The sequence below is a fragment of the Notolepis coatsorum genome (assembly GCF_963971535.1).
Source record: "Notolepis coatsorum genome assembly, chromosome: 1".
NCBI lineage: Eukaryota > Metazoa > Chordata > Actinopteri > Aulopiformes > Paralepididae > Notolepis > Notolepis coatsorum.
In genome coordinates, this window is record NC_140165.1 from 66,119,380 (window position 1) to 66,146,967 (window position 27,588).

General features: G+C 44.9%; 2 protein-coding genes across 3 annotated transcripts in view; one reads left to right on the top strand and one right to left on the bottom strand.

The window, feature by feature from the left end:
* The window catches only part of fbxo3 (F-box protein 3), a gene marked incomplete at its 5' end in the record, with an annotated part of 48,939 nt that extends 44,394 nt beyond the window's left edge, over nucleotides 1-4,545 (bottom strand). For both annotated transcript variants that reach the window (XM_084335712.1, XM_084335711.1), the window contains 2 exons: nucleotides 54-143; nucleotides 4,454-4,545. In XM_084335712.1, coding sequence (XP_084191838.1) covers nucleotides 54-143; nucleotides 4,454-4,545 — 182 coding nt within the window. The remainder of the gene's footprint in view (nucleotides 1-53; nucleotides 144-4,453) is intronic.
* A 14,447-nt stretch (nucleotides 4,546-18,992) lies between these two features.
* The window catches only part of f2 (coagulation factor II (thrombin)), a gene marked incomplete at both ends in the record, with an annotated part of 44,102 nt that continues 35,506 nt past the window's right edge, over nucleotides 18,993-27,588 (top strand). Inside the window, 1 exon segment of the mRNA XM_084323810.1 lies at nucleotides 18,993-19,062. Coding sequence (XP_084179936.1) covers nucleotides 18,993-19,062 — 70 coding nt within the window.

Sequence of the window (27,588 nt, forward strand, 5' to 3'; positions counted from 1 at the left end):
TTACAGTATAGTTAAGGTTAAGGTAAGGTTGGGGTTAAGATAAGGGTACTTACTCAGTCAGTAGCCAGTGTTTGGAGCAGAGGATTTTCCAGAGAGGGTTGTGACCTGACAACTCATTTAGTCTCCTACTGGTAAAACTACAACTAGAGAGAGGGAGATGGAGAGACAGGGAGAGACAGAGAAAGAGCGAGAGAGAGAGAGAGAGAGAGAGAGAGAGAGAGAGAGAGAGAGAGAGAGAGAGAGAGAGAGAGAGAGAGAGAGAGAGAGAGAGACGAGGAAAACATACAGAAAGAGAGTTGTTGGACAGGGTTGTGTCTGTCTCCGCCAGATTTGTGTCATGTATTATTAAACATCATGTAAACATCATGTAAACATTGTATATATATTAAACACCATGGAAACATTGTGTATTTATTCAACATTAAACATTTGGGGATTTCCTGAACTTTAAATATAATTAAACTTAAAAACAAAAACATGACCTGGTTTAAAAACATCACCCGACTTAAAAACATCACCTGGCTAAATATTGTTTATCTTGTTTTCATAATCATTGGAAGTTTGATTAATTGCCCAGCCCATTTGGAAAACAGCACTGTTAGGTTTTTATTTTTATTTTGAATAGGCTATTTAGGAAAAGAGTAATGTTTTTAGACTGTTTTGAATAGCCATTAAAAATATTAAAAAAATTAATAAAAACATGCAGATTCTCAAGATTTTGCTACATTTTAGTAAACAAACTGACACTAGTAGAGAATTAAAATACTTGTTCTAAACAGACTAAATGCATTTCAGATGGATTAATAGCATTCGATTGCATACTTCTTTGTCTCAAACAGATGATTTTCATTAACACTTTGAGTGCCAACGACGAGATTTCTCGTTAGTTCATGCCAACCGTGCAGTGCCAACGAGACGAGAGGTCTCGTTTTTTGATCGTTTTTATTTATTAGCGATTTCCATTCATATTTCATCAATCTAGCCTCCCGTTTACCACTGGAACTCTCTCTGAGCTCCATTGGGAAAATACCGCCCCCTATCGTCTCTCCCTGTGGTACTGCACCCCATTGGATTAGACTGAATGAAACGCATGTGGGGGGAAAAAATCCTGCTTCCACATTTTACTTCTCAGGCATGTAATCCGAGCCTACTGGAGTCATCGCCCACCATCAGAACAGCGTGGAATCGGTGTTTCGACCACCCAGCGTTGGATCAATAAACGCAATCGATATTTGGAATGGCGATCAGGAATTGGAATAATCTTTTTGGAGAACATCTGATCTGAGGTAAGGAATCTATTTTACCAGTCTTAGGATAATCAGAGCTTTTTCACAGATATATCAATGTGGGCCCTATGTGTGTGTGTGCGTGTGTGCTGATCAGGAAATGGAGAATCGATTTTCAGCCCGCTTCTATAGCGTGCATAAGTACACATACATATACTATCGATAATCTAGCATTTATTTGAAAACTATTCATAAATAGGCCGAAAAATTACAACGTTTTTTGTGTATTCCAGTATATTCCCGTAAAGGGCGTTTATCACAGAATCTTCTGAAATCTTCTGGAACTTTCATAAAACGAGCGTTTTTCAAAATGGTATAAAACGGAAATGAACCGATTAAAAAACAATCCGTTTAGACAATGTTGACTGCAAACAAGTCATTGATAAGCGACGTCTATATTATACACATAGCCATAATTTAAGATATAGTGAATGCGTTCGCAAATATGAGAGCTCTATCATTGAAGTGGGCGTTGGCACTCAACAGGGTTCCGGGGCACCGGACCCGTGGCACGGAAAGTGTTAAATGACAACTGGCCAACAAGCTGTGAAGTTGCAACATATTGCACCTGTTGTCTGATTGATTGATTGCAAATTGTATTAACAGATTGCAGAATGGGTACAGTACAGTACGACCAGAGAAAGACTTTTGTCTTGTTTACATCAGGGTCCCCCATTTTCAATTCATAACATTTATGACATACAGATAGACAGTACTGTTACATCCAGACATTTACGACATACAACTATACAAATATACAGTACTGTTTATTTTTTTACAGACAGAGTTTCTAAAAGAGAATATATACATTTGAGGGGGAGGAAACTGTACATTGGGGGGGGGGGGGGGGGGGGGCGGTTCGGACATTTACGGGGGCCAGTTTCGAATTGCAGTCTCCCGTAGGTGCTCTTTGAGAGTGGTTTTGAAAGTGGGTAGTGATTCACATTCCTTTACAGCTTTGGGTAGGGCGTTCCACATTGATGTGGCATAATTGCGAAACGTGTTTAGTCCCTTGTTTGAGCCGAATCTGGGTTTAACATGATTTGTGGAGCTTCCTCTGGTGTTGTGGTTGTGGTATTCACTGACCTTTGGGAAGTATTTTGAGAGTTAATAACCTTTTAGTACAGAGTTAGTACGTGTTGTCTAGAGTTAGTACGTGTCGTGTACCCACTTCTACCTATTAGCTTTTCCCGTTCACTGACTCATGCCCTGTTTCCCTGTGTGCCCACTGCCCTCCCGTAAAACGGAGTTGTGATTGTTGTCTATATGTATCTACTAGGGATGTCCGATATTATCGGCCGACCAATATTATCGGCCGATATCGGCAGTAAAATGTGATATCGGAAAATATCGGTATCGGTTAAAAAAAAAAAAAAAAAACAATAACAATATTTGTTATATATATATCCAGTGAAATTATTAGTTACCTGAAATTATAACGTTTTTTGGACGGGGAAACCCTGCATATATCGGTATCGGTTGATATCAGTATCGGCAATTAAGAGTTGGACAATATCGGAATATCGGTATCGGTAAAAAAGCCAATATCGAGCATCCCTAGTATCTACCCTCTGTACAGCACTTTGGTTGACATGTGTCATGTTAAATGTGCTATATAAATAAATCTGATTGATAGAGTAAATCACATTGTCTAGAGCTAGTACTGATTGATTGAAAAGTTTATTAACAGATTGCAGAATGGGTACAGTACAGTACAGCTCAATACATACAATTGTTAAGAGGATGCAGACCTGAGAAAGACTTTCGTCTTGTTTCCATCAGGGTCCCCCATTTTCAATTCACCATATGACACACATGACATACAGATAGACAGTACTGCTACATCTATACATTTATGACATACCAGATTTTCAAATACAGTACTGTTTGTGATACTAAAAAAATCCAGAAGAAGAGTATATACATTTGACATAGAAACTGTGCATTGGGGGAGGTTGGGTAGGTGGGGTGGGGCTGTACATTGGAGGTGGGGGGGGGGGGGGTTGGGTAGGGGGGGGGGACACTGTACATTGGAATACTGACATACATTTGACATAGAAACTGTACATTGGAGGAGGTTGGGTAGATGGGGTGGGGTTGGGTGGGGCTGTACATTGGAATACTGACAAAGCCATGCTTGGTCTTTATTGTACAACTGGGTTAGGACATTTGTAGGGGCCAGTTTTGAATTGCAGTCTCCCGTAGGTGTTCTTTGAGTGTTTTTGAAGGTGGGTAGTGATTTACATTCCTTTACAGCTTTGGGTAGGGCGTTCCACATTGTTGTGGCATAATTGCGAAACGTGTTTAGTCCCTTGTTTGAGCCGAATCTGGGTTTTACATGATTTGTGGAGCTCCCTCTGGTGTTGTGGTCGTGGTATTCACTGACCTTTGGGAAGTATTTTGACATGTACATGGGTACCTTTGTGGTGTAGTGTCTCTTGTAGACCAGGCCCATTGCAAGTTGCTGTACTCTGTTGTCTACTCTAAGCCATCCTAGGTTGGCAAAGTGTGCAGGGGTGAGGTGGGTTCTAGGAGTCAGGTCAAGCAGTAGTCTGACTAGTTTGTTTTGAGATGTTTGTAATTTGGTTTTTAGTGCCTTTGAGGTGCTTTGGTACCATGAGGTGCAAGCATAGTCGTTGTACCCTTGAATGAGTGCTCCTGCCAGAGTCTTCAGGGTATTCTTGTTTACCAGGGACATATCAGATTTGCCACACAGTCTACTACCGAGACGGTGTGGCTTCCCGTTTGTTTACGTTTGATTCACTGATTGATTGAAAATTGTATTAACAGATTGCAGAATGGGTAGAATACAGTACAGCTCAATACACATTACACACAATTGTTAAGGGGATGCAGACCAGAGAAAGACTTTCGTCTTGTTTACATCAGGGTCCCCCATGATGATTGGCTATTTAAAGCTTCTGCTGTCCAGCTGGATAACTTCCTCACGTTTTCGCTTTTATTTTCATGTATTTTGGTTTATTTTCATGCATTTAGTGTATTCGATTTGATTGTATTGTATGCTGACTGACTGACTGAGAGCAGCGCGGAGCAGGTTTAGTTGTAACGTCGCTCACAATAAAGACACCGTTTCATTTCAGAAGCTACGTTTCAAACCAACTGTCCAGATGATCTATATATATATATATATTGATCCATATCGATACCTGATTAGATCCCTGAGGTCCAGATAGGACAGAACAAGCAGCAGCGGGTCTGAAGGCAGAGCGTCCAGCCGCAGCTCCGTGGAGGCCGCCATCTTGGACAACAACAACAAGGGAGCGTTCGTTTCACCGACCCTCCGGTTAGAGTTTAACATCAACTCTTATATATGATAAATACATATAAATAAACATATATGTTGTGAATGGGGATACGTAAGAGACGGAGGTGTAATAATTTTTCACACGCGTGTGATTCGATCACACCGAGCTCATCTCTAACCCCGCCCCGCCATCAGATACTTAGATAAAACAAGCACCACGCTGTCCAGACCCAAACCACGCCCCCTCCGGCCGATTGTCAACAAGAGGCCCCGCCCTTATCAGCCCTGAACACATGGAGAGAGAGAGAGACTAGTTCAGAGTATTGTTTGTAATATAATAGTATATATTCATATATTACAGTATATTATATTATATGACAGTATGTGGTAGTATATGATAGTATATGATAGTATATACTAGTATATTACAGTATATTATAATATATTACAGCATATGGTAGTATATTATACTATATAATTAGTATAATAGTATATGACAGTATATTACAGTATGATAGTATATTATAGTATATTATAGTATATTATATTATATTACAGTATGTGGTAGTATATGATAGTATAAGATAGTATATTACTGTTACGGACGGTGTCCTTATGTCTGTATATAGAGGGAGTAATGTATGTTATCTGTTGTGTATATAGGCATGTTTTGTTTGTTGTTGTTGTGTCTCCCTCCTGTGTAACATATCCCATTCTCAGGTGTCTCCCAGTCCCAGTTGCAGCAGCAGCTGGTCAATCAGCAACTCACCCCAGTGCAACGGCAGGTGAAGCTGATTCTGCAATCAACATTCTCTCTCCCTTCATATACCCATTTTGTTTCAGTGTTAGGGAGCTCCCTGGTTCGTTTGGTTGTGGTGTGGTAACTATACTTGGTCTGTGTGGGAGCTCTTTGTGTGTCTTTGGTATAGAGCTGGTGAAGGCTCTGGCACTTTGTGCTGTTAGTTAGTTTAGGAGTTTAGTTTAGGTCTGTGCTATTTGTGTGTTCTGTAGAGCTGTGGCCTTTTTGGCATTAGTGTGGTATAGTGTTGTGTTTAAGTAATTATAGTTTGATATTTGCACATTTCTGTTAACATTTGTTCTCTTGTATCACCCAGCCTATGCTGATTGTTTTTCTTTGGTATTAGTCTTTTGTTTCGCACACAGGGACATTGAGGACAGGAAGATACCCTGGGTCTACATTTTGCATCATGTAGGTGACCTACTGTTAAAGACACCAGCCTTAGAAGTGAGCACCGCCACCTGTACTTTTGGGCGTCCGCGCCTGTAAGGGGGGGGTGGGCTTTAATTTGCTTTTGATATTTCATTTGGTGCTCACTGGTAAGTCCTCCTTGCTCTCTGTGTTGCTGATTTGTGTTTTGTAAAATAAATATAATTATTTTGCAAATTGTCTCTTGAGTTGTGTCGCTGCACCCTCACCTACCCTGTCTGTGGCCTTGTGTTGCGTCTCCCTACTGGGGTGCGTAACAATTAGTATTACAGTATATTATATTATATGACAGTATGTGGTATTATATTATATTACAGTATATGATAGTATATTATAATATATTACAGCATATGGTAGTATATTATACTATATAATTAGTATAATAGTATATGACAGTTTATTACATGACGTTTTAACATTCGCCGAAATGCTTGATTGTGATTGGTCAATAGCGCTCGTCAGAGGTCCGTTTATTACTCGATAACGGACCTCTGCCGAGCAATAATGACCGCTGTGCGCAGCTGTAGCAATCAAGCCCACTCGCACACACTGCATCAGTGCAGCCAATCAGACACATCTGCTGGCTGCCGGCGATGACAGCAGAGCGACAGAACAGAACTGCGTCTGCATTTGATCTCGTCTTGTCGATGGTGTAATGTGTAAAATTAATTAGGTATATTGTTAGTAAGTTAGCCATGTAATAAGCGGGATAATGTATAGCTATACTCGGTCATTGTCGCAAAATAATTGACCTTCACTACGTTTAAAGAACACCTCGGCGAGGCGCCTCGGTGTTCTAAACTCCGTGTCGGTCAATTATTTTGCGACAATGACCTCGTAGCTATACATTATCCCTTACATATTATAGTATATTACAGTATATTATTATATGACAAGACAGTATAAGATAGTATATTACAGTATATGATAGTATATACTAGTATATTACAGCATATGGTAGTATATTATACTATATAATTAGTATATGACAGTATATTACAGTATGATAGTATATTACAGTATATTATAGTATAGTAGGGCTACATAGTAATTATAATAATCTTAACTACCCACCCCACCCGCATTTCATTGTATACCTGTATGCCGTGACAATTAAAACTCTTGACTTGACACTATGGTCTACCCATACTCTGTATTATAGCATGCACTTATTATTTTACCATCACCCCAGTCATCACACACATAATAAACCTCCCCATAAAACAGGGACACGTCCCCAAGGACTTCAAAATTGCGAGAGTGACCCCCCTGCACAAAAAGGGCAGCAAATTAGACCCAGGCAACTACCGCCCTGTTTCTATTCTTGCCTCCATCTCAAAAGTCATGGAGAAAATAGCCTACGAACAGGTCGAAAAGTACCTGGCGGAAAAAAATCGAATCTACGAATTCCAATCTGGCTTCAGAACGTCCCACTCCACTGACACATGCCTTCTCTATTTGAACGACCACATCAAACAAGAGGTGGACGCGGGCAAATACTGCGGCATGGTCATGCTGGACCTACAAAAGGCCTTCGACACTGTCAATCACTCCATTCTGATTGACAAGCTAAAAGCAATTGGTTTTGATATTGTATCAGTGAGCTGGATGCAATCCTACCTGGAGGGGAGAGAACAGATCGTGTAGGTAAACGGTACTCTATCCCCCCCCCCCCTCACAGTGAGCTGTGGTGTTCCACAAGGAAGCATACTAGGACCGCTACTGTTCCTAATTTATGCAAATGACATGTCGTCAGCCTGTGACTGCAACTTGTTCCTGTTTGCGGACGACTCAGCCCTGCTGGTCTCTGACAAGAACAAGCTGCAGGTTGAAAAAACCCTCAGCTCGGAACTAGGCAAAATCTGCATATGGCTTGCTGATGACAAACTATCATTACACATGGGCAAAACAGAGTCCATTCTCTTCGGTTCAAATAACAAACTCAGCAAGACTGACGGCTTCTCAGTTACAGTGGGTGACAATATTGTCACAAGGAAAGATGAAATTACCTACCTGGGTTCCATCCTAGAGGCAAATCTTTCCTGTGACAAAATGGCATCCAATGTAATAAAAAAAGTCAACCAACGAACTAGATTCTTGTACCGGATCTCCTCTCTGGTAAACAAGAATACCCTGAAGACTCTGGCAGGAGCACTCATTCAAGGGTACTACGACTATGCTTGCACCTCATGGTACCAAAGCACCTCAAAGGCGCTTAAAACAAGATTACAAACATCACAAAACAAACTGGTCAGACTACTACTTGACCTTACCCCTAGAACCCACCTCACCCCTGCCCACTTTGACAACCTAGGATGGCTTAGAGTAGACGACAGAGTACAGCAACTTGCAATGGGCCTGGTCTACAAGATACACTATACGACTAAGGTACCCATGTACATGTCAAAATACTTCCCAAAGGTCAGTGAATACCACGATCACAACACCAGAGGAAGCTCAACAAATCATGTTAAACCCAGATTCGGCTCAAACAAGGGACTAAACACGTTTCGCAATTATGCCACATCAATGTGGAACGCCCTACCCAAAGCTGTAAAGGAATGTGAATCCCTACCCACATTCAAAACCGCTCTTAAAGAGCACCTACGGGAGGCTGCAATTCTAAACTGGCCACCGTAAATGTCCAAACCCCCCACCCCCTCCTAATAGACAATCTCCTCCCCACCGCATGTATATATCCTCTCCCAGCCGTATGTATATTTCTCTCCCACCCACCCACCCCCTCCAAATGTACAGTCTCCTCCCCACCGTATGTATATTTCTTTCCCACCCACCCACCCCCTCCTAATGTACAGTCCCCACCCCATCATATGTATATACTCTGCCAGGATCTATGGATAACAGTATATATTTTAATACCGTTTATGTCACAAATGTATCAGTACTAAATACCTGCTGTCCCTATGCCATAAATGTCATGTATGTTGTGTATGTCATAAATGTCAATATGAATTGAAAATGGGGGACCCTGATGTAAACAAGACAAACGTCTTTCTCTGGTCTGCATCCCCTTAACAATTGTGTGTATTGAGCCGTACTGTATTGTACCCATTCTGCAATCTGTTAAATAAAGTTTTCATTCATCCATTCAATCACTCATTCATTCATTCATTCATTCATTCATTCATTCATTCATTCATTCATTCATTCATTCATTCATTCATTCATTCATTCATTCATTCATTCATCCATTCATTCATTCATTCATTCATTCATTCATTCATTCATTCATTCACATTATATATATATATATATATATATATCACTGATTCTTGAGAGTCAGGGACAAAACACTTTTTAAATATTATATTTTGAGAATGCACACTATATTGATTAGAGTTATATATTCATTGTAGAGAAAGGTCTGAGCTATTTAACCATGTAAAGGTGCGGGCTCTACATAGAACAATATTTTCAACAAATTCACATTTGTTTCCCTTTAACTCCGTCAGCCACACAAAAAAGTATATAATTCTAATTATTCCAGTCCAACAAGAATCTAAAGTTCTGAAGTATGTTGTAATAGTGTTTGGTGGTATGCAATCAAATATAATATATAAATTGTAATTTCACACTATTCTGATATTTCTATTCACAGATTTAGAAATATTTGTATTTTCAAACTTTGTTTTTAATTTTGATATGATAAAAAAAAGATCATTAAGTAAATAAGACAAGAGGATGAAGATCTGATGCTCCTTTATTACTTAAACAACATAAACTTAAACAAAAACAAACATCTGACGGTGTTGACAAAGATCTGACGGTGTTGACGAGAAACTGACGGAGTTGACAAAATTGTATATGCATCTCTGATAAATGAACACATGCATTTTTTAAACAGATGGAAGTGACAATAATAAGAACGAATAACTCCTTGTCTTATACTGAACATTTTGTTAACTCAATTGTAATAAACAACTAACTTTACATACACCGTTTCCAGCTATTACAAGATGCACCGTTTCCAACAACAAAAACAGTAATGGAGACCAGGACCCAGCCTCGTCCCTGTTTTCATCTACCTCTTCTACACCACTTCCTGATCTCCACTTTCTCACCCACTTCTCCTATTCGTTTCCTTCTGCATTTCTGATTAGTTTCACTATGATGTCTTGAACTGGGAAGAAACAGACATCCTTCTTGCCACGCTTGGGCTGAACCTTTTCTGTTGGACCATGGGGATGCAGACATTCCAGGGGCAGCCGAGAACAGACAGGGGCTGCGGCGTGGGCCGGGCCCGGGGTCCAACCCAAGTGCTCCTGTAGCGATCTGCTCTGCATGTTTTTCCATTGGGTTTATCTTATCGGGAGGGGAAGCCCTTGTGAGCACGGGGCGGAGAACATGCAAACTCCACACAGAAAGGCCCGGGAGATACCTGGCAACATGGCAACCTGGTCCCCAAGCGGGAATCGAACCCAGGACCTTCTAGCTGTGAGGCGACAGTGTTAACCACTACACCACCGTGCAGCCCCTATATTGCAGTATATGATAGTATATAATAGTATATTATAGTCAGCTATATTATAGTATATAATTGTACATGAAAGTATATGCTATATAATATTATAGTAGGCTTACAGTATTCTAGTGTAGAGAGACTTCTCTGGTTTGACTTCTGGTGTTCTCTGGCTTAAAGGCGAGGTCAAGTGAAAATAAATGTGTTAAACAACTAATTGCTCAGGATTGTGGGGGCATGGTCAGATCAAGCTTGATTGACAGCTTTTCTTTTTAACTATACCACCTGGAGTATAGCACTAATAACTAACTAACTAAGTTAAAACAAGTCACACAACTGGAAGGTTGCTGATTGAATTGAAATTAGATTGGATTACAATTTCCATTATACAGTACAGTACAACGAAAATACATTTGGCATCTAACTAGAGTGCAAATGTAACAGTAAAGTGCAATAGTAAAATACATTGTACAGGTGATTAAACTGGGTATAAAATATATACATTAGTACTACTGGGTGTAGTGCTAATCAGATGTATGTACAGAGTTGTAATATTACTATGTACAGTGATACAGGTATAGAGTGCTCATACTGAACAGCAGCGTAACTAGTAGGTAAGGAATATGTACAGAATACATTTACATTTAGTCATTTAGCTGACGCTTTTATCCAAAGCGACTTACAAGTTCTGTACGACAAGTCATCAGGAAGGGTACAACTCTATCAGCTGAGTAACAATGTTCATCAAAGTGTTGCGTGTTACAGTGTAGGTTAGTTTATTAGGACAAGTGCATGACAGTTAGTTAGGGTTAGTTATTTTTTATTTTTTTTATTTTATTTTATTTTATTATTTCAGATAATGGTTGAAGAAGTGCGTCTTTAGTCGATGGCGAAATATTGGACGGGATTCGGCTGTCCTAACTGGGGTGGGTAGTTGATTCCACCATTGTGGGGCAAGGACTGAGAATAGGCGGCTTCTCTTTGATTACCCTCCCGGAGCTTGGATAGGAGTAGGTCTGAGGCAGCCAGAAGATGCAGAGCGTAGGGGTCTTGAGGGTGTGTAGTTAGAGACATTGACCGGAGGTAGGCGGGAGCGGTTCCCTTTGCCGCACGGTATGCTAGGTCGAGGGCCTTGAAGCGGATACGTGCAGCAATGGGGAGCCAGTGCAGGTCCCTAAGAAGTGGGGTGACATGGGCCATATATATAGATATAGTATCTACAGATATGTATAGGGATTATGTGCAGGTATATACTGACAGATGTGGATATATATATATATATATATAAAAAAGGGAGTGGGAAACCACAGACACAGACCATGTCCATATTCTAGAAGGTCTGAAAGGGTGCGTGGAAAGAAAGCTGGACAAGATTGGAGAGATCATTTACAGCTATGGAGCAGAGAGACTTGGGGTGAAAAGTCAGAACCTTAGGACACAGAAGGAACCATCAGCCCATCTCAAGTCCAGGAGACAACAAGAGATTGAAAGACTTGTGAAAAAAAGAAAGTGCCTGAGAAAGCAGTGGAAGAAGGCCACAGAAGTGGAAAGGAAAGGACTTGAGGCTCTACAGGGTGACATCAAGCAGCGTCTTGCAACACTGCGAAGAGCAGAATGCTTGAGAAAGCAACACAAGAAAAAAGAGCGAATGAGGACCACCTTCTACAGAGATCCCTACAAGTTCGTCAAAGACCTCTTTGTCAAGGAGAAAACAGGGACCCTGAAAGTACCCATAAGGGAACTAGAGGAGCACCTGAGGAAGACCTACTCTGACAATCAGAGGCATGTGCCAGCCAGCATTCCGGATGACATGCCACCAATACAATACCAGCTGGAAACAAGGCCCCCCAAATGGAGCGAAGTTGAGAGCACAGTAAAGCGGGCAAGAACAGCCTCAGCCCCTGGGCCCAACGGCGTTCCATATAGGCTCTATAAGAACACTCCGGGCGTCTTGAAGTACCTCTGGAAGCTAATGAAAGTGGCATGGGAAAAAGGAATTATACCAAAGGCATGGCGAAGGGCAGGAGGGATCCTGATTCCCAAAGAGAAGAACTCCTCAACCATCGACCAGTTCTTTGGAAGGAAAGATATTCTTCAGTGTTGTGGCCCAGAGGCTCTCAGTATTCTTGCAGAAGAACAACTTTGTGGACACCTCAGTGCAGAAGGCAGGGATAAGTGGTTTCTCAGGATGCCTGGAACACACAAGTGTCATCTGGCACCAGGTGCAAACGGCCAAGAAGGAGAAGAAAGACCTGCATGTGGTTTTCTTAGATCTTGCCAATGCCTTCGGATCAGTGCCTCATGAGATTTTGTGGAAGGCGTTCAACTTCTTCCAAGTCCCAGAGGGCATCACAAGGCTGGTCAAAGCCTACTTCCAAGACCTCCAGTTCTGTGTTACAGCACAGGCCAGTACAACTGACTGGCAGCACCTCGAGATAGGCATAATGGCGGGCTGCACCATCTCTCCACTGGCGTTTACCATGGCAATGGAGCTCATTATTCGAGCATCCCGATGGGTGGTTGGAGGGGAACGGTTGAAGAGCGGGCTGCGTCTTCCTCCAATCAGGGCGTACATGGATGACATGACGACAATAACAACAACAAAGGCATGCACCAAACGCCTGCTGGATAAACTCCAGGAAAACATCAAATGGGCACGAATGGAGATTAAACCAAGCAAATCCCGCAGTATCTCCATTGTCAAAGGCAAGCTCGCCAATGAGAGGTTCCACGTTAACAACGAGCCAATACCAACAGTTCTGGAAAAGCCTATCAAAAGCCTTGGCCGCTGGTATAGCGCAGAACTCAAAGACTCGAAGCAGGTGGAACAACTCAGGCAGGATACAATCAGTGGCCTCAAGCAGATCAACAACACTGCTCTCCCTGGGAAGCTGAAGCTGTGGTGCTTTCAGTTTGGACTGCTGCCCCATCTCATGTGGCCAATTGCCACCTATGAGGTCACTCTATCCCATGCCAATCGGCTGGAGAGACTGGTGAATGCACATGTGAGGAAGTGGCTTGGACTGCCGAGAGGCCTTAGCAGCATAGGCCTGTATGGCAACGGAGCCCTCTCCCTACCAATCTCAAGCCTGGTGGAGGAGTACAAATGTGCCAAATCAAGGCTGGAAATGACTCTCACAGAATCCTGGGATCCATTCGTCAGAAGTGCTGCTCCAACCCTAGCAACGGGGAGGAAATGGAAGCCATCTGCAGCAGTTGCAGTGGCAAAGACCGCCCTCAGACACCGGGATATAGTGGGGCATGTCCAACATGGCAGAGGGGGCCTTGGCTTGGAAGCAACTACACCCACATGGCAAAAGGCTACTCCAACCGAACGGCGGCACATGGTGGTGGAGGAAGTGCGCCACCAGGAGGAAGCAGCCAGGTGTGCCAAGGCAGTCTCCCAAGCCCAGCAAGGCCGGTGGATGAAGTGGGAGGGCGTGGAGAGGAGGAAAATCACGTGGAACGAACTGTGGAGCATGGAGTCTAATAGGCTAAGCTTCATCATCAGAGCCACATATGATGTCCTGCCCTCACCAACCAACCTACATCTCTGGTATGGAGAGGACCCAGCCTGTCTCCAGTGTGCAGCCCCAGCAACCCTCAAACACATATTAGTCAGACCAGTCTAACTCAAGGAAGATACACCTGGCGCCATAACCAGGTACTGAAGTGCTTGGCTGAGTAACCACCAACGCCATGCCTCTAAATGCCCAAACTACCTTCCCACGGAAAACAACCTTCATCTGGGAAGGGGAGAAACGGCGGACCAAGCCGTCACCTCCGAACTCAGGCCCACTGAACGCAGCCCGGGATTGGGAAATGTGGGTAGACCTCAGCCAGAGGCTTACCTTCCCATCTGAAATTGCAGCGACCAACCTGCGCCCAGACCTGGTCCTCTGGTCCAAATCTTGCCGGCGTGTCTTCATCGTTGAGCTGACGGTCCCATGGGAGGAAGCCATCGATGAGGCATTCGAACGGAAGAGGCTGCAATATGCCAACTTAGCAGCTGAAGCAGAGGGGCGGGGCTGGAACGTGAAGGTGTGGCCAGTGGAGGTGGGCTGCAGAGGCTTTGTAGCCAGTTCCACCACAAGGCTCCTGAAGGAAGTAGGGATCAGAGGACAGGCCCAACGGAAGGCAATCAAAGAACTTGCCACTGCAGCAGAACGGAGCAGTCACTGGTTGTGGCTGAAACGTAGAGACGCATCATGGGCTGCTAAATGAACACGTGGTGCCACCGTGCGACACACACCCAGGCCTGATCAGCCTGTGGTGGGCCAACCTCGGCAGAGGGTGTATTGTGATAAATGGCTGAAACACCCAATGAGGTCGGGGAACACAACTGAAGATGTGTCGTACTGGTGGCACCGCGTGATCATTGCCAAATTCCACCCCACTCCAACCTCATTCAATTGTTGTGCTGAATATTTAGGGATCTTTAACAACTAGTCCTATTAAGAATCCTATACATGGTAGAATAAATATATATATGGTATATACATTATTGTACATGCTATATCCCCCTAACTGATTAAGATTAGTCTGTCTGGGGTAACACATTTAAAAAGCCCCATAACCATTCTCTTTGTTGCCACTGAGGTGCCCTTGAGCAAGGCAGTAACACACAGCTGTGTGTGTGTGTGTGTGTGTGTGTGTGTGTGTGTGTGTGTGTGTGTGTGTGTGTGTGTGTGTGTGTGTGTGTGTGTGTGTGTGTGTGTGTGTGTGTGTGTGTGTGTGAGTGTGTGAGTGTGTGTGTGTGTGTGTGTGTGTGTGTGTGTGTGTGTGTGTGTGTGTGTGTGTGTGTGTGTGTGTGTGTGTGTGTGTGTGTGTGTGTGTATGTGTGTGTGTTATGAGCAAATATTGACAGTGTGGCAGCATGGACCTTGTCTGTTTGTCTGATTTCAACACCCAGAACCATCAATACTGAGAACATAAACTTTATACATTAAGAAATCATTTCCCAAAAAATAAATAAATAATAATAATAATAAATTATTATTATTAGTAGTAGTAGTAGTAGTAGTAGTAGTAGTAGTAGTAGTAGTAGTAGTAGTAGTAGTAGTAGTAGTAGTAGTAGTAGTACAGTAGTAGTAGTAGCACCCTTGACTTAGTCCTAGCATGCGGTCTCACTGTGTCAGATTTGACCGTTCTCCTTATGTTCCTCCTCTTTCAGACCATTACCTCATCAAATTTTAAATTGATTTGACGGCTTCTCGCCCAGATAGTGTGGAATCCTACATGAGCCGTCGTATTAATGCCTCCACTGTCCCAACTCTTGTTAAATGCCTACCAGACACCCTATCTCCCTTCCTCTCTTACTCTGGCCCCCTTGATCTCTTCACAGATAAGCTTAATGCCGCCCTTCGACACTGTTGCTCCTCTTAAGCCTAAAAAGAAATGTGCTCTGCAAAAACAAACTCCCTGGTTTATGGAGGGAACTCGCACCTTGACATTTTTTTATCTACCTTTTCTCCCCATTTTCAATTTTTTTCTCCCATCCCAATTTCGTATTATCCAATTCTACCCTCCCCTGTCTCGAACGTTGTTAGACCATGCCTCCCACTGGTCGGCTGCAATGTGGACCAAGCCTTGCATCACGTGTCCCCTCCGGTACACGAGGAGGCAGCCTGTCGCATCTTTTCACCTGTACAGCGCAATCTCTCAGTGGCGAGGAGTAACGCGTGGGAGCCTTAAAGAAACAACAGCGCATTCATACAGGAGAGAAGCCTTAACACATTAGTGTCCTCTCAAAATTGGTTGGTGCGGCTAAACCCTCAACCTGTTCGCTTGACCCTCTTCCAGCGATTCTCATTAAAGAACTTTTCCCAACTTTAGGTCCTGCCCTACTCAACATTTTTTTTTGATCCACTTTTTCTCCCATTTTCTATATTTTCTCCCATCCCAATTTCGTATCATCCAATTCAACCCTCCCCTGTCACGAACGCTGTTTCTTGCCTCCCACAAGCCGGCTGCAATGTGGACTAAGTCATACATAGCACAAGTCCCCTCCGGTACTTGAGGTAACAGCAGTCGCATCTTTTCACCTGCGCAGCTCGATCTCTCAGTGGCGAGGAGTAACGCGTGGGAGGCTCACGCTGCCCCCGACACTTCCTGATTCTACTGCGCAGGCGCACCAACCGACCTGTAGGAGTCGCTGTCCACAACGCCCGATCCCCACCCATCAGTTTCCCACCCCCTAATACGGCCAATGTGTATTAGTATGAACGACCAGCTAAACTGAAAGCAATGTGGAGCGAGCCCAGCGTCTCCGCATTCATGGCGAGCGCCTTGCCCACTACGCCACGTAGCCGCCACCCCTACTCAACATCTTCAACACTTCTTTGTCTACTGGCGTGGTGCCCTTGGCCTTTAAATCAGCCGTCATTAAACCACTACTTAGAAAACAGAACCTCGACCCTCTAATCTTGAAAAACGACAGGCCTATCTCCAATCTTCCGTTTGTATCCAAAATATTAGAATGGATTGTTGCAACGCAACTTACTGACCATCTATCAAGTAACAATCTTCATGAATCTTTTCAATCTGGCTTTAGAGCCTTCCACTCCACCGACACGGCACTTACAAAAGTCACAAAGGACTTACTGCTCTCTCTTTAAAGGATCCGAACCGATTGAAGTTTATGGATACCATGACTTAAAATCCTCTTACCTTGACGATTAAAAGCCTCCCCAATTTAGAAAACAGTAATCCAATGGCTGGTATTGATAATATAATACTAACTACTGCACGCTCGGAGCTAACCGGAGCTAACACAGAACAGGATGGTAAAGCAAATATAATGACTTCCTTTCTGGGGTTTTCAAAATAAAAGTGCGACGTTTATAGCAGCGGAAAACCTTTATTTTGTATATTATCTAACGTTAACACAAACCTAAACTAACTTTAGGTTAGTTGTAACGTTAGTTTAGGTTTGTGTTAACGTTAGATAATGTACAAAATAAACGTTTTCCGCTGCTATAAACGTTGCACTTTTATTTTGAAAACCCCAGAAAGGAAGTAATTATATTTGCTTTACCATCCTGTTCTGTGTTAGCTCCGGTTAGCTCCGAGCGTGCAGTAGTTAGTATTATATTATCAATACCAGCCATTGGATTACTGTTTTCTAAATTGGGGAGGCTTTTAATCGTCAAGGTAAGAGGATTTTAAGTCATGGTATCCATAAACTTCAATCAGTTCGGATCCTTTGAAGGAATGAGAATATCAACAAACACGGCTTCATGTTGAAACCACTGACTGCGCCCAGAGACTCGAGTGGTTAGGCAAAAAATAGTTCAGAGTATATTTGCTTATAAAACGTAATTGTCTAATTCAATTATTTTTTATTTCTCCACGTGGTGAATACACAGGTCACAACATGTTTACAGGAACTTTTTGGAGTTGTATTTGGTAACTGTAAGACCCTGTAGGGAACGTCAGGCTCCGCCCCCCCCCCCCCCCCCCCCCCCACTTCCAGTGATGAAGCTAAGCTACGCTAACGGAGCGACTGTTCCCAAAGCTAAATGCACGCACAGAGACAAAAAAGGTATGTATCTTCTTGTCTAACTCCAGGGAAGATGTTAAATAAGCTAATTTCCCAAAATGTTGGAGTTTTCCTTTTTAAGACCCATCTTTTCTCTCTCTCCTTCAACCTACCCTGATCTCACCTGGTCGGGGACTGACCCTTAATTTAATCTGTCTAGTTTAGTTAGGATGTCTGTTATCTGCTCCCATGTCTGCTTTTTTTGCAGACGGACAACAGATGGTTGCTGACTGATGATTAGTGAGACATTAACCTCAGACTTTATTCATTTTGTTTGTGATCTGGGCTTCAGTTGGTACCCCTCCCCCTTCCTGAACAGGACTTTCACCAGCCAGGTTTTGGACAGTCAATATTTGATATGAGATCTGCTGACTCTCACCCCCCCCCCCCCCCTCCCCACACACACACACACTAACCCTAACAACTTCATTCTTCATTCTTCATTGTTTATCGTGCATCGTACATGAATGTAATAACATTTTCTGAAAATATTCTGATGGTTATAAAGATGTCTACAATGTTTTACTGTTTTTAGATTATCATTGTTAATTAAGTGAATTGTTATTGTCATATGTATCTCATGTATTGTTATGTTTTGTGTTTTGGGTTGTCTTTCTGTGTGGACCCCAGGAAGACTAGCTCGCCACTTAGGTGGCAGCTAATGGGGATCCTTTTAAACAATAAACAACAATATAATGAATATCCAGGAATAACAACGTTATTCTCTATATATAGTGAATATCCAGGGATTAGTCTAAACCTAACCATGTTTCCAAGGTGGCAAACTATCAGATATTATTACAGTCAAACAATCACATATTATTACAGTCAAACAATCACATATTATTACAGTCAAACAATCACATATTATTACAGTCAAACAATCACATATTATTACAGTCAAACAATCACATATTATTGAACGATTTCCATTTGTTGAGGATTTTCTGAAAGGATTTAGCCTGTCTGAGTCATACTGACCTACTGGTCAGTCCCCTGAGTGAGTGAGAGAGAGCGAGCGAGCGAAAGAGAGAGAGAGAGAGAGAGAGAGAGAGAGAGAGAGAGAGAGAGAGAGAGAGAGAGAGAGAGAGAGAGAGAGGGGAGAGAAAGAGAGAGGGGGGGGAGATAAAGAGAGAGAGAGAGAGCTGTGGGTACACTGAGTCGGTCAGTCAGTCAGTCAGAGTGGAGTAATCATGGAGGGTGTTTTTAAAAGAAGGTTCCTCCTGCTGATGGCGGCGCTGCACGTCTGTCTGGCCGACGACGGTAAGAAAACCAACCCTCTCCTCCAGAGCTGCAAATGACATGTCGTCACCTTGTGACTGCAACTTGTTCCTGTTTGCGGACGACTCAGCCCTGCTGGTCTCTGACAAGAACAAGTTACAGGTTGAAAAAGCCCTCAGCTCGGAACTATAGGCAAAATCTGCATATGGCTCGCCGACAACAAACTATCATTACACATGGGCAAAACAGAGTCCATTCTCTTCGGTTCAAATAACAAACTCAGCAAGACCAACGGCTTTTCTGTTACAGTGGGTAACAATATTGTCACAAGGAAAGAAGATATTACCTAACTGGGTTCCATCCTAGAGGCAAATCTTTCCTGTGACAAAATGGCATCCAATGAAATAAAAAAAGTCAACCAACGAACTCGATTCTTGTACCGGATCTCCTCACTGGTAAACAAGAATACCCTGAAGACTCTGGCAGGAGCACTCATTCAAGGGTACTACGACTATGCTTGCACCTCATGGTACCAAAGCACCTCAAAGGCGCTAAAAACAAAATTACAAACATCTCAAAACAAACTGGTCAGACTACTGCTTGACCTTACTCCTAGAACCCACCTCACCCCTGCCCACTTTGACAACCTAGGATGGCTTAGAGTAGACGACAGAGTACAGCAACTAGCAATGGGCCTGGTCTACAAGATACACTACACGACCAAGGTACCCATGTACATGACAAAATACTTCCCAAAGGTCAGTGAATACCACGATCACAACACCAGAGGGAGCTCCACAAATCATGTTAAACCCAGATTCGGCTCAAACAAGGGACTAAACACGTTTCGCAATTATGCCACATCAATGTGGAACGCCCTACCCAAAGCTGTAAAGGAATGTGAATCACTACCCACTTTCAAAAACACTCTCAAAAAACACCTACGGGAGACTGCAATTCGAAACTGGCCCCTGTAAATGTCCTAACACAACCCCCTCCAATGTACAGTAAATTACCAAGTATGGTCTTGTCAATATTCCAATGTACAGTTTTGCTTGTACAGTTGTACAGTGTCCCCCACCCACCCCTCCTACCCAACCCCCCCCCCCCCCCCCCCCCCCACCTACCCAACCTCCTCCAATGTACAGTTTCTACATCAAATGTATATACTCTCTTTTCTGGACTCTTTTCGTATCACAAACAGTACTGTATTTGCAAATCTGGTATGTCATAAATGTATAGATGTAGCAGTACTGGGGGCGGCTACATGGCGTAGTGGGCAAGGCGCTCGCCACGAATGCGGAGACGCTGGGCTCGCCTGTTCGAGCCCAGCGCTCCACATTGCTTTCAGTTTAGCTGATCGTTCATACTAATACACATTGGCCGTATTAGGGGGTGGGAAACTTCTTCTTCTTTCGTGTAACATCAGAGGTCCAACTCCGTATCTTGTAGCCATGCCCTTAACTCTGGTCCCACATCAAAGAGGCTGGCTTCCGAGGGTGGTTTGTATAGGGGGCAGATGGTCAGGATGTGGTCAACAGTCTGCTCAGGGTCTCCACACTCACATGCAGCGCTGTCTGCCAGGCAGCGTGAGCCTCCCACGCGTTACTCCTCGCCACTGAGAGATCGAGCTGCGCAGGTGAAAAGATGCGACTTCTGTTACCTCAAGTACCGGAGGGGACTTGTGTATGTATGACTTAGTCCACATTGCAGCCGGCTTGTGGGAGGCAAGAAACAGCGTTCGTGACAGGGGAGGGTTGAATTGGATGATACGAAATTGGGATTGGAGAAAAATATAGAAAAAAATGGGAGAAAAAGTGGATAAAAAAAAGATGTAGCAGTACTGTCTATCTGTATGTCATGTATGTCATATATGTTATAATGAATTGAAAATGGGGGACCCTGATGTAAACAAGACGAAAGTCTTTCTCTGGTCTGCATCCCCTTAACAATTGTATGTATTGAGCTGTACTGTACTGTACCCATTCTGCAATCTGTTAATAAAGTTTTCAATCAATCAATCAATTCCAACAGGCTCAGCGGTAGAGTCAGTTACTAGCCACAGCACTGAGGTAGAGTCAGCTACTAGCCACAGCACTGAGGGGAGAGAGTCAGCTACTAGCCACAGCACTGAGGGAAGAGAGTCAGCTACTAGCCACAGCACTGAGGTAGAGTCAGCTACTAGCCACAGCACTGAGGGAAGAGAGTCAGCTACTAGGCACAGCACTGAGGTAGAGTCAGCTACTAGCCACAGCACTGAGGTATAGTCAGCTACTAGCCACAGCACTGAGGTAGAGTCAGCTACTAGCCACAGCACTGAGAGAAGAGAGTCAGCTACTAGCCACAGCACTGAGGGAAGAGAGTCAGCTACTAGCCACAGCACTGAGGTAGAGTCAGCTACTAGCCACAGCACTAGCTACTAGCCACAGCACTGAGGTAGAGTCAGCTACTAGCCACAGCACTGAGGTAGAGTCAGCTACTAACCACAGCACTGATGTAGAGAGTCAGCTACTAGCCATAGTACTGAGGGAAGAGAGTCAGCTACTAGCCACAGCACTTAGGTAGAGTCAGCTACTAGCCACAGTACTGAGGTAGAGTCAGCTACTAGCCACAGCGCTGAGGTAGAGTCAGCTACTAGCCACAGCACTGAGGGAAGAGAGTCAGCTACTAGCCACAGACATATTTAACCTGTCCTTAGAACAGGCTGTCATCCCCACCTGCCTGAAAAAGTCCACTATCATACCTAAAAGATCCAAGCCTGCTTGCCTCAACGACTACCGCCCTGTAGCTCTCACTTCCATAGCCATGAAGTGCTTTGAGAAGCTAGTAAAGGGCTACATCTGCTCCTCCCTCCCCATCAACCTGGACTCCCTGCAATTTGCATACCGCCCCAACAGGTCCACGGAGGACGCCATAGCCCATGTGCTGCACACAGCAGCATCACACCTGGACAAGAGGCAGGGGAACTATGTGAGAATGCTATTCATCGACTACAGCTCAGCATTCAATACCATAGTCCCTTCCAAACTCATAGCCAAGCTCAGGGACCTGGGCTTGAACTATGACCTCTGCCAGTGGGTCTTAGACTTCCTGACGGGCAGACCCCAGGTGGTGAGAGCAGGCAACTGCACCTCCTCATCCATCACCCTCAATATAGGGGCCCCCCAGGGCTGTGTTCTGAGTCCCCTCCTCTACTCCCTGTACACACATGACTGTGTGGCTCAGCGGAACAACAACACAATCATCAAATTTGCTGACGACACAGTAGTGGTGGGCCTGATCTCTGCAAACGACGAGAGGGCCTACCTGGAAGAGGTCAAGGTCCTGGCGGGATGGTGCCAGGAGAACAGCCTCTCCCTGAACGTCAGCAAAACAAAGGAGATGATTGTGGACTTTAGGAGGTCGGGGGTCAGGGACTACAGCCCCCTCAGCATCGACGGGGCACCGGTTGAGAGAGTGAACAGTTTTAAGTACCTCGGAGCCCACATATCCGAGGACTTGACATGGACCACACACATTGACAGTGTTGTGAAGAAGGCACGACAACACCTCTACTTCCTCAGGCGCCTAAGGAAGTTCCAAGTCAGTCAGAAGATCCTTAAGAACTTCTACTCATGTACAATAGAGAGCATCCTGACTGGCAATATCACCTCCTGGTTTGGGAATAGCACCGCACAAGACCGAAGCAAACTACAGAGAGTGGCACGTTCAGCCGAACGCACAATTGGAGGGGGGCTTCCCACTCTCCAGAACATTTACAACAAGCGGTGCAGAGGTAAGGCTAAGAGAATTATCAAGGACTCCAGCCACCCAAACAACTGCCTCTTTGAACTGCTGCGGTCAGGCAAGCGATACCGGAGTCTCATGGCAAGCACAGAAAGACTCAGAAGAAGCTTCTATCCCCAGGCCATCAGGTTGCTCAACGAACAATAACACTATGCAACAACCATCAAATGCACTCACAACACACACATCCACACGCACACACTCACTTTAAACAAACAACACACTGCAGCACCCACTCTCCACACTTTAGAACACCTAAACACACTTTATATTTATTGGTAAAGGATTTGCACTACAACCCATACCTCAGTACACCTTACTGTAAATTGTACCTAAATTGTACCTCATCCCATTTCTGCTTTGCACTATATAGTATTGTATATTAGTACATTGCATAGTATATTGTATATTGTATGGTAACTGTTACTTCTATTCTGCATTGAACATTGTACATATGTATATACTGAACACTGTGTCTACGTACGTGACTTCTATTTTTACTTCTATTTTTACATGCTATACTATTTTATTTTATTTCATACTTATTTTTTGTCTAGCACAGTCTCTGGAGCGTAACAGAAAGAAGCATTTTGTATAAAAGTATTCTGTACTTCTGTATGACAACTATTAAAGAAACTTGAAACACAGTACTGAGGTAGAGTCAGCTACTAGCCACAGCACTGACGGAAGAGAGTCAGCTACTAGCCACAGCACTGAGGTAGAGAGGCAGCTACTAGCCACAGCACTGAGGTAGAGTCAGCTACTAGCCACAGCACTGAGGTAGAGTCAACTACTAGCCACAGTACTGAGGTAGAGTCAGCTACTAGCCACAGCACTGAGGTAGAGTCAGCTACTAGCCACAGCACTGAGGTAGAGTCAGCTACTAGCCACAGCACTGAGGGAAGAGAGTCAGCTACTAGCCACAGCACTGAGGTAGAGTCAGCTACTAGCCACAGTACTGAGGTAGAGTCAGCTACTAGCCACAGCACTGAGGTAGAGTCAGCTACTAGCCACAGTACTGAGGTAGAGTCAGCTACTAGCCACAGTACTGAGGTAGAGAGTCAGCTACTAGCCACAGTACTGAGGGAAGAGAGTCAGCTAGTAGCCACAGCACTGAGGTAGAGTCAGCTACTAGCCACATCACTGAGGTAGAGTCAGCTACTAGCCACAGCACTGAGGTAGAATCAGCTACTAGCCACAGTACTGAGGGAAGAGAGTCAGCTACTAGCTACAGCACTGAGGGAAGAGAGTCAGCTACTAGCCACAGCACTGAGGGGAGAGAGTCAGCTACTAGCCACAGTACTGAGGTAGAGTCAGCTACTAGCCACAGCACTGAGGTAGAGTCAGCTACTAGCCACAGCACTGAGGGAAGAGAGTCAGCTACTAGCTACAGCACTGAGGGAAGAGAGTCAGCTACTAGCCACAGTACTGAGGTAGAGTCAGCTACTAGCCACAGCACTGAGGGAAGAGAGTCAGCGACTAGCTACAGCACTGAGGGAAGATAGTTAGCTACTAGCCACAGCACTGAGGTAGAGTCAGCTACTAGCCACAGCACTGAAGTAGAGTCAGCTACTAGCCACAGCACTGAGGGAAGAGAGTCAGTGACTAGCTACAGCACTGAGGGAAGATAGTTAGCTACTAGCCACAGCACTGAGGTAGAGTCAGCTACTAGCCACAGCACTGAAGTAGAGTCAGCTACTAGCCACAGCACTGAGGGAAGAGAGTCAGCTACTAGCCACAGCACTGAGGTAGAGTCAGCTACTAGCCACATCACTGAGGGAAGAGAGTCAGCTACTAGCCACAGCACTGAGGTAGAGTCAGCTACTAGCCACAGCACTGAGGTAGAGTCAGCTACTAGCCACAGCACTGAGGGAAGAGAGTCAGCTACTAGCCACAGCACTGAGGTAGAGTCAGCTACTAGCCACAGCACTGAGGTAGAGTCAGCTACTAGCCACAGCACTGAGGTAGAGTCAGCTACTAGCCACAGCACTGAGGGTAGAGAGTCAGCTACTAGCCACAGCACTGAGGGAAGATAGTCAGCTACTAGCCACAGCACTGAGGTAGAGTCAGCTACTAGCCATAGCACTGAGGTAGAGTCAGCTACTAGCCACAGCACTGAGGTAGAGTCAGCTACTAGCTACAGCACTGAGGGAAGAGAGTCAGCTACTAGCCACAGCACTGAGGTAGAGTCAGCTACTAGCCACAGCACTGAGAGAAGAGAGTCAGCTACTAGCCACAGCACTGAGGGAAGAGAGTCAGCTACTAGCCACAGCACTGAGGTAGAGTCAGCTACTAGCCACAGCACTGAGGTAGAGTCAGCTACTAGCCACAGCACTGAGGTAGAGTCAACTACTAGCCACAACACTGAGGGAAGAGAGTCAGCTACTAGCCACAGCACTGAGGGAAGAGAGTCAGCTACTAGCCACATCACTGAGGTAGAGTCAGCTACTAGCCACAGCACTGAGGGAAGAGAGTCAGCTACTAGCCACAGCACTGAGGTAGAGTCAGCTACTAGCCACAGCACTGAGGTAGAGTCAACTACTAGCCACAGCACTGAGGTAGAGTCAGCTACTAGCCACAGCACTTAGGGAAGAAAGTCAGCTACTAGCCACAGCACTGAGGTAGAGTCAGCTACTAGCCACAGTACTGAGGTAGAGTCAGCTACTAGCCACAGCACTGAGAGAAGAGAGTCAGCTACTAGCCACAGCACTGAGGTAGAGTCAGCTTCTAGCCACAGTACTGAGGTAGAGTCAGCTACTAGCCACAGTACTGAGGTAGAGTCAGCTACTAGCCACAGCACTGAGAGAAGAGAGTCAGCTACTATCCACAGTCCTGAGGTAGAGTCAGCTACTAGCCACAACACTGATGTAGAGGCAGCTACTAGCCACAGCACTGAGGGGAGAGAGTCAGCTACTAGCCACAGCACTGAGGGAAGAGAGTCAGCTACTAGCCACAGCACTAGCTACTAGCCACAGCACTGAGGTAGAGTCAGCTACTAGCCACAGCACTGAGGGAAGAGAGTCAGCTACTAGCCACAGCACTGAGGTAGAGTCAGCTACTAGCCACAGCACTGAGGGAAGAGAGTCAGCTACTAGCCACAGCACTGAGGTAGAGTCAGCTACTAGCCACAGCACTGAGGGAAGAGAGTCAGCTACTAGCCACAGCACTGATGTAGAGTCAGCTACTAGCCACATCACTGAGGGGAGAGAGTCAGCTACTAGCCACAGCACTGAGGTAGAGTCAGCTACTAGCCACAGCACTGAGGTAGAGTCAGCTACTAGCCATAGCACTGAGGTAGAGTCAGCTACTAGCCACAGCACTGAGGTAGAGTCAGCTACTAGCTACAGCACTGAGGGAAGAGAGTCAGCTACTAGCCACAGCACTGAGGTAGAGTCAGCTACTAGCCACAGCACTGAGAGAAGAGAGTCAGCTACTAGCCACAGCACTGAGGGAAGAGAGTCAGCTACTAGCCACAGCACTGAGGTAGAGTCAGCTACTAGCCACAGCACTGAGGTAGAGTCAGCTACTAGCCACAGCACTGAGGTAGAGTCAACTACTAGCCACAACACTGAGGGAAGAGAGTCAGCTACTAGCCACAGCACTGAGGGAAGAGAGTCAGCTACTAGCCACATCACTGAGGTAGAGTCAGCTACTAGCCACAGCACTGAGGGAAGAGAGTCAGCTACTAGCCACAGCACTGAGGTAGAGTCAGCTACTAGCCACAGCACTGAGGTAGAGTCAACTACTAGCCACAGCACTGAGGTAGAGTCAGCTACTAGCCACAGCACTTAGGGAAGAAAGTCAGCTACTAGCCACAGCACTGAGGTAGAGTCAGCTACTAGCCACAGTACTGAGGTAGAGTCAGCTACTAGCCACAGCACTGAGAGAAGAGAGTCAGCTACTAGCCACAGCACTGAGGTAGAGTCAGCTTCTAGCCACAGTACTGAGGTAGAGTCAGCTACTAGCCACAGTACTGAGGTAGAGTCAGCTACTAGCCACAGCACTGAGAGAAGAGAGTCAGCTACTAGCCACAGTACTGAGGTAGAGTCAGCTACTAGCCACAACACTGATGTAGAGGCAGCTACTAGCCACAGCACTGAGGGGAGAGAGTCAGCTACTAGCCACAGCACTGAGGGAAGAGAGTCAGCTACTAGCCACAGCACTAGCTACTAGCCACAGCACTGAGGTAGAGTCAGCTACTAGCCACAGCACTGAGGGAAGAGAGTCAGCTACTAGCCACAGCACTGAGGTAGAGTCAGCTACTAGCCACAGCACTGAGGGAAGAGAGTCAGCTACTAGCCACAGCACTGAGGTAGAGTCAGCTACTAGCCACAGCACTGAGGGAAGAGAGTCAGCTACTAGCCACAGCACTGATGTAGACTCAGCTACTAGCCACATCACTGAGGGGAGAGAGTCAGCTACTAGCCACAGCACTGAGGTAGAGTCAGCTACTAGCCACAGCACTGAGGTAGAGTCAGCTACTAGCCACAGCACTGAGGTAGAGTCAGCTACTAGCCACAGCACTGAGGGGAGAGAGTCAGCTACTAGCCACAGCACTGAGGTAGAGTCAGCTACTAGCCACAGCACTGAGGTAGAGTCAGCTACTAGCCACAGCACTGAGGCAAGAGGTAGAGTCAACTACTAGCCACAGTAGGGCTGCACGATTAATAGAAAAATAAATCGCGATCTCTATTCATAGACCTATGCAATCTCATTTCTAAATTATGACGATTTTATTTAATAAGAAAAACAAAAACTACTTTTTTTTTAAGTTTTTACTTA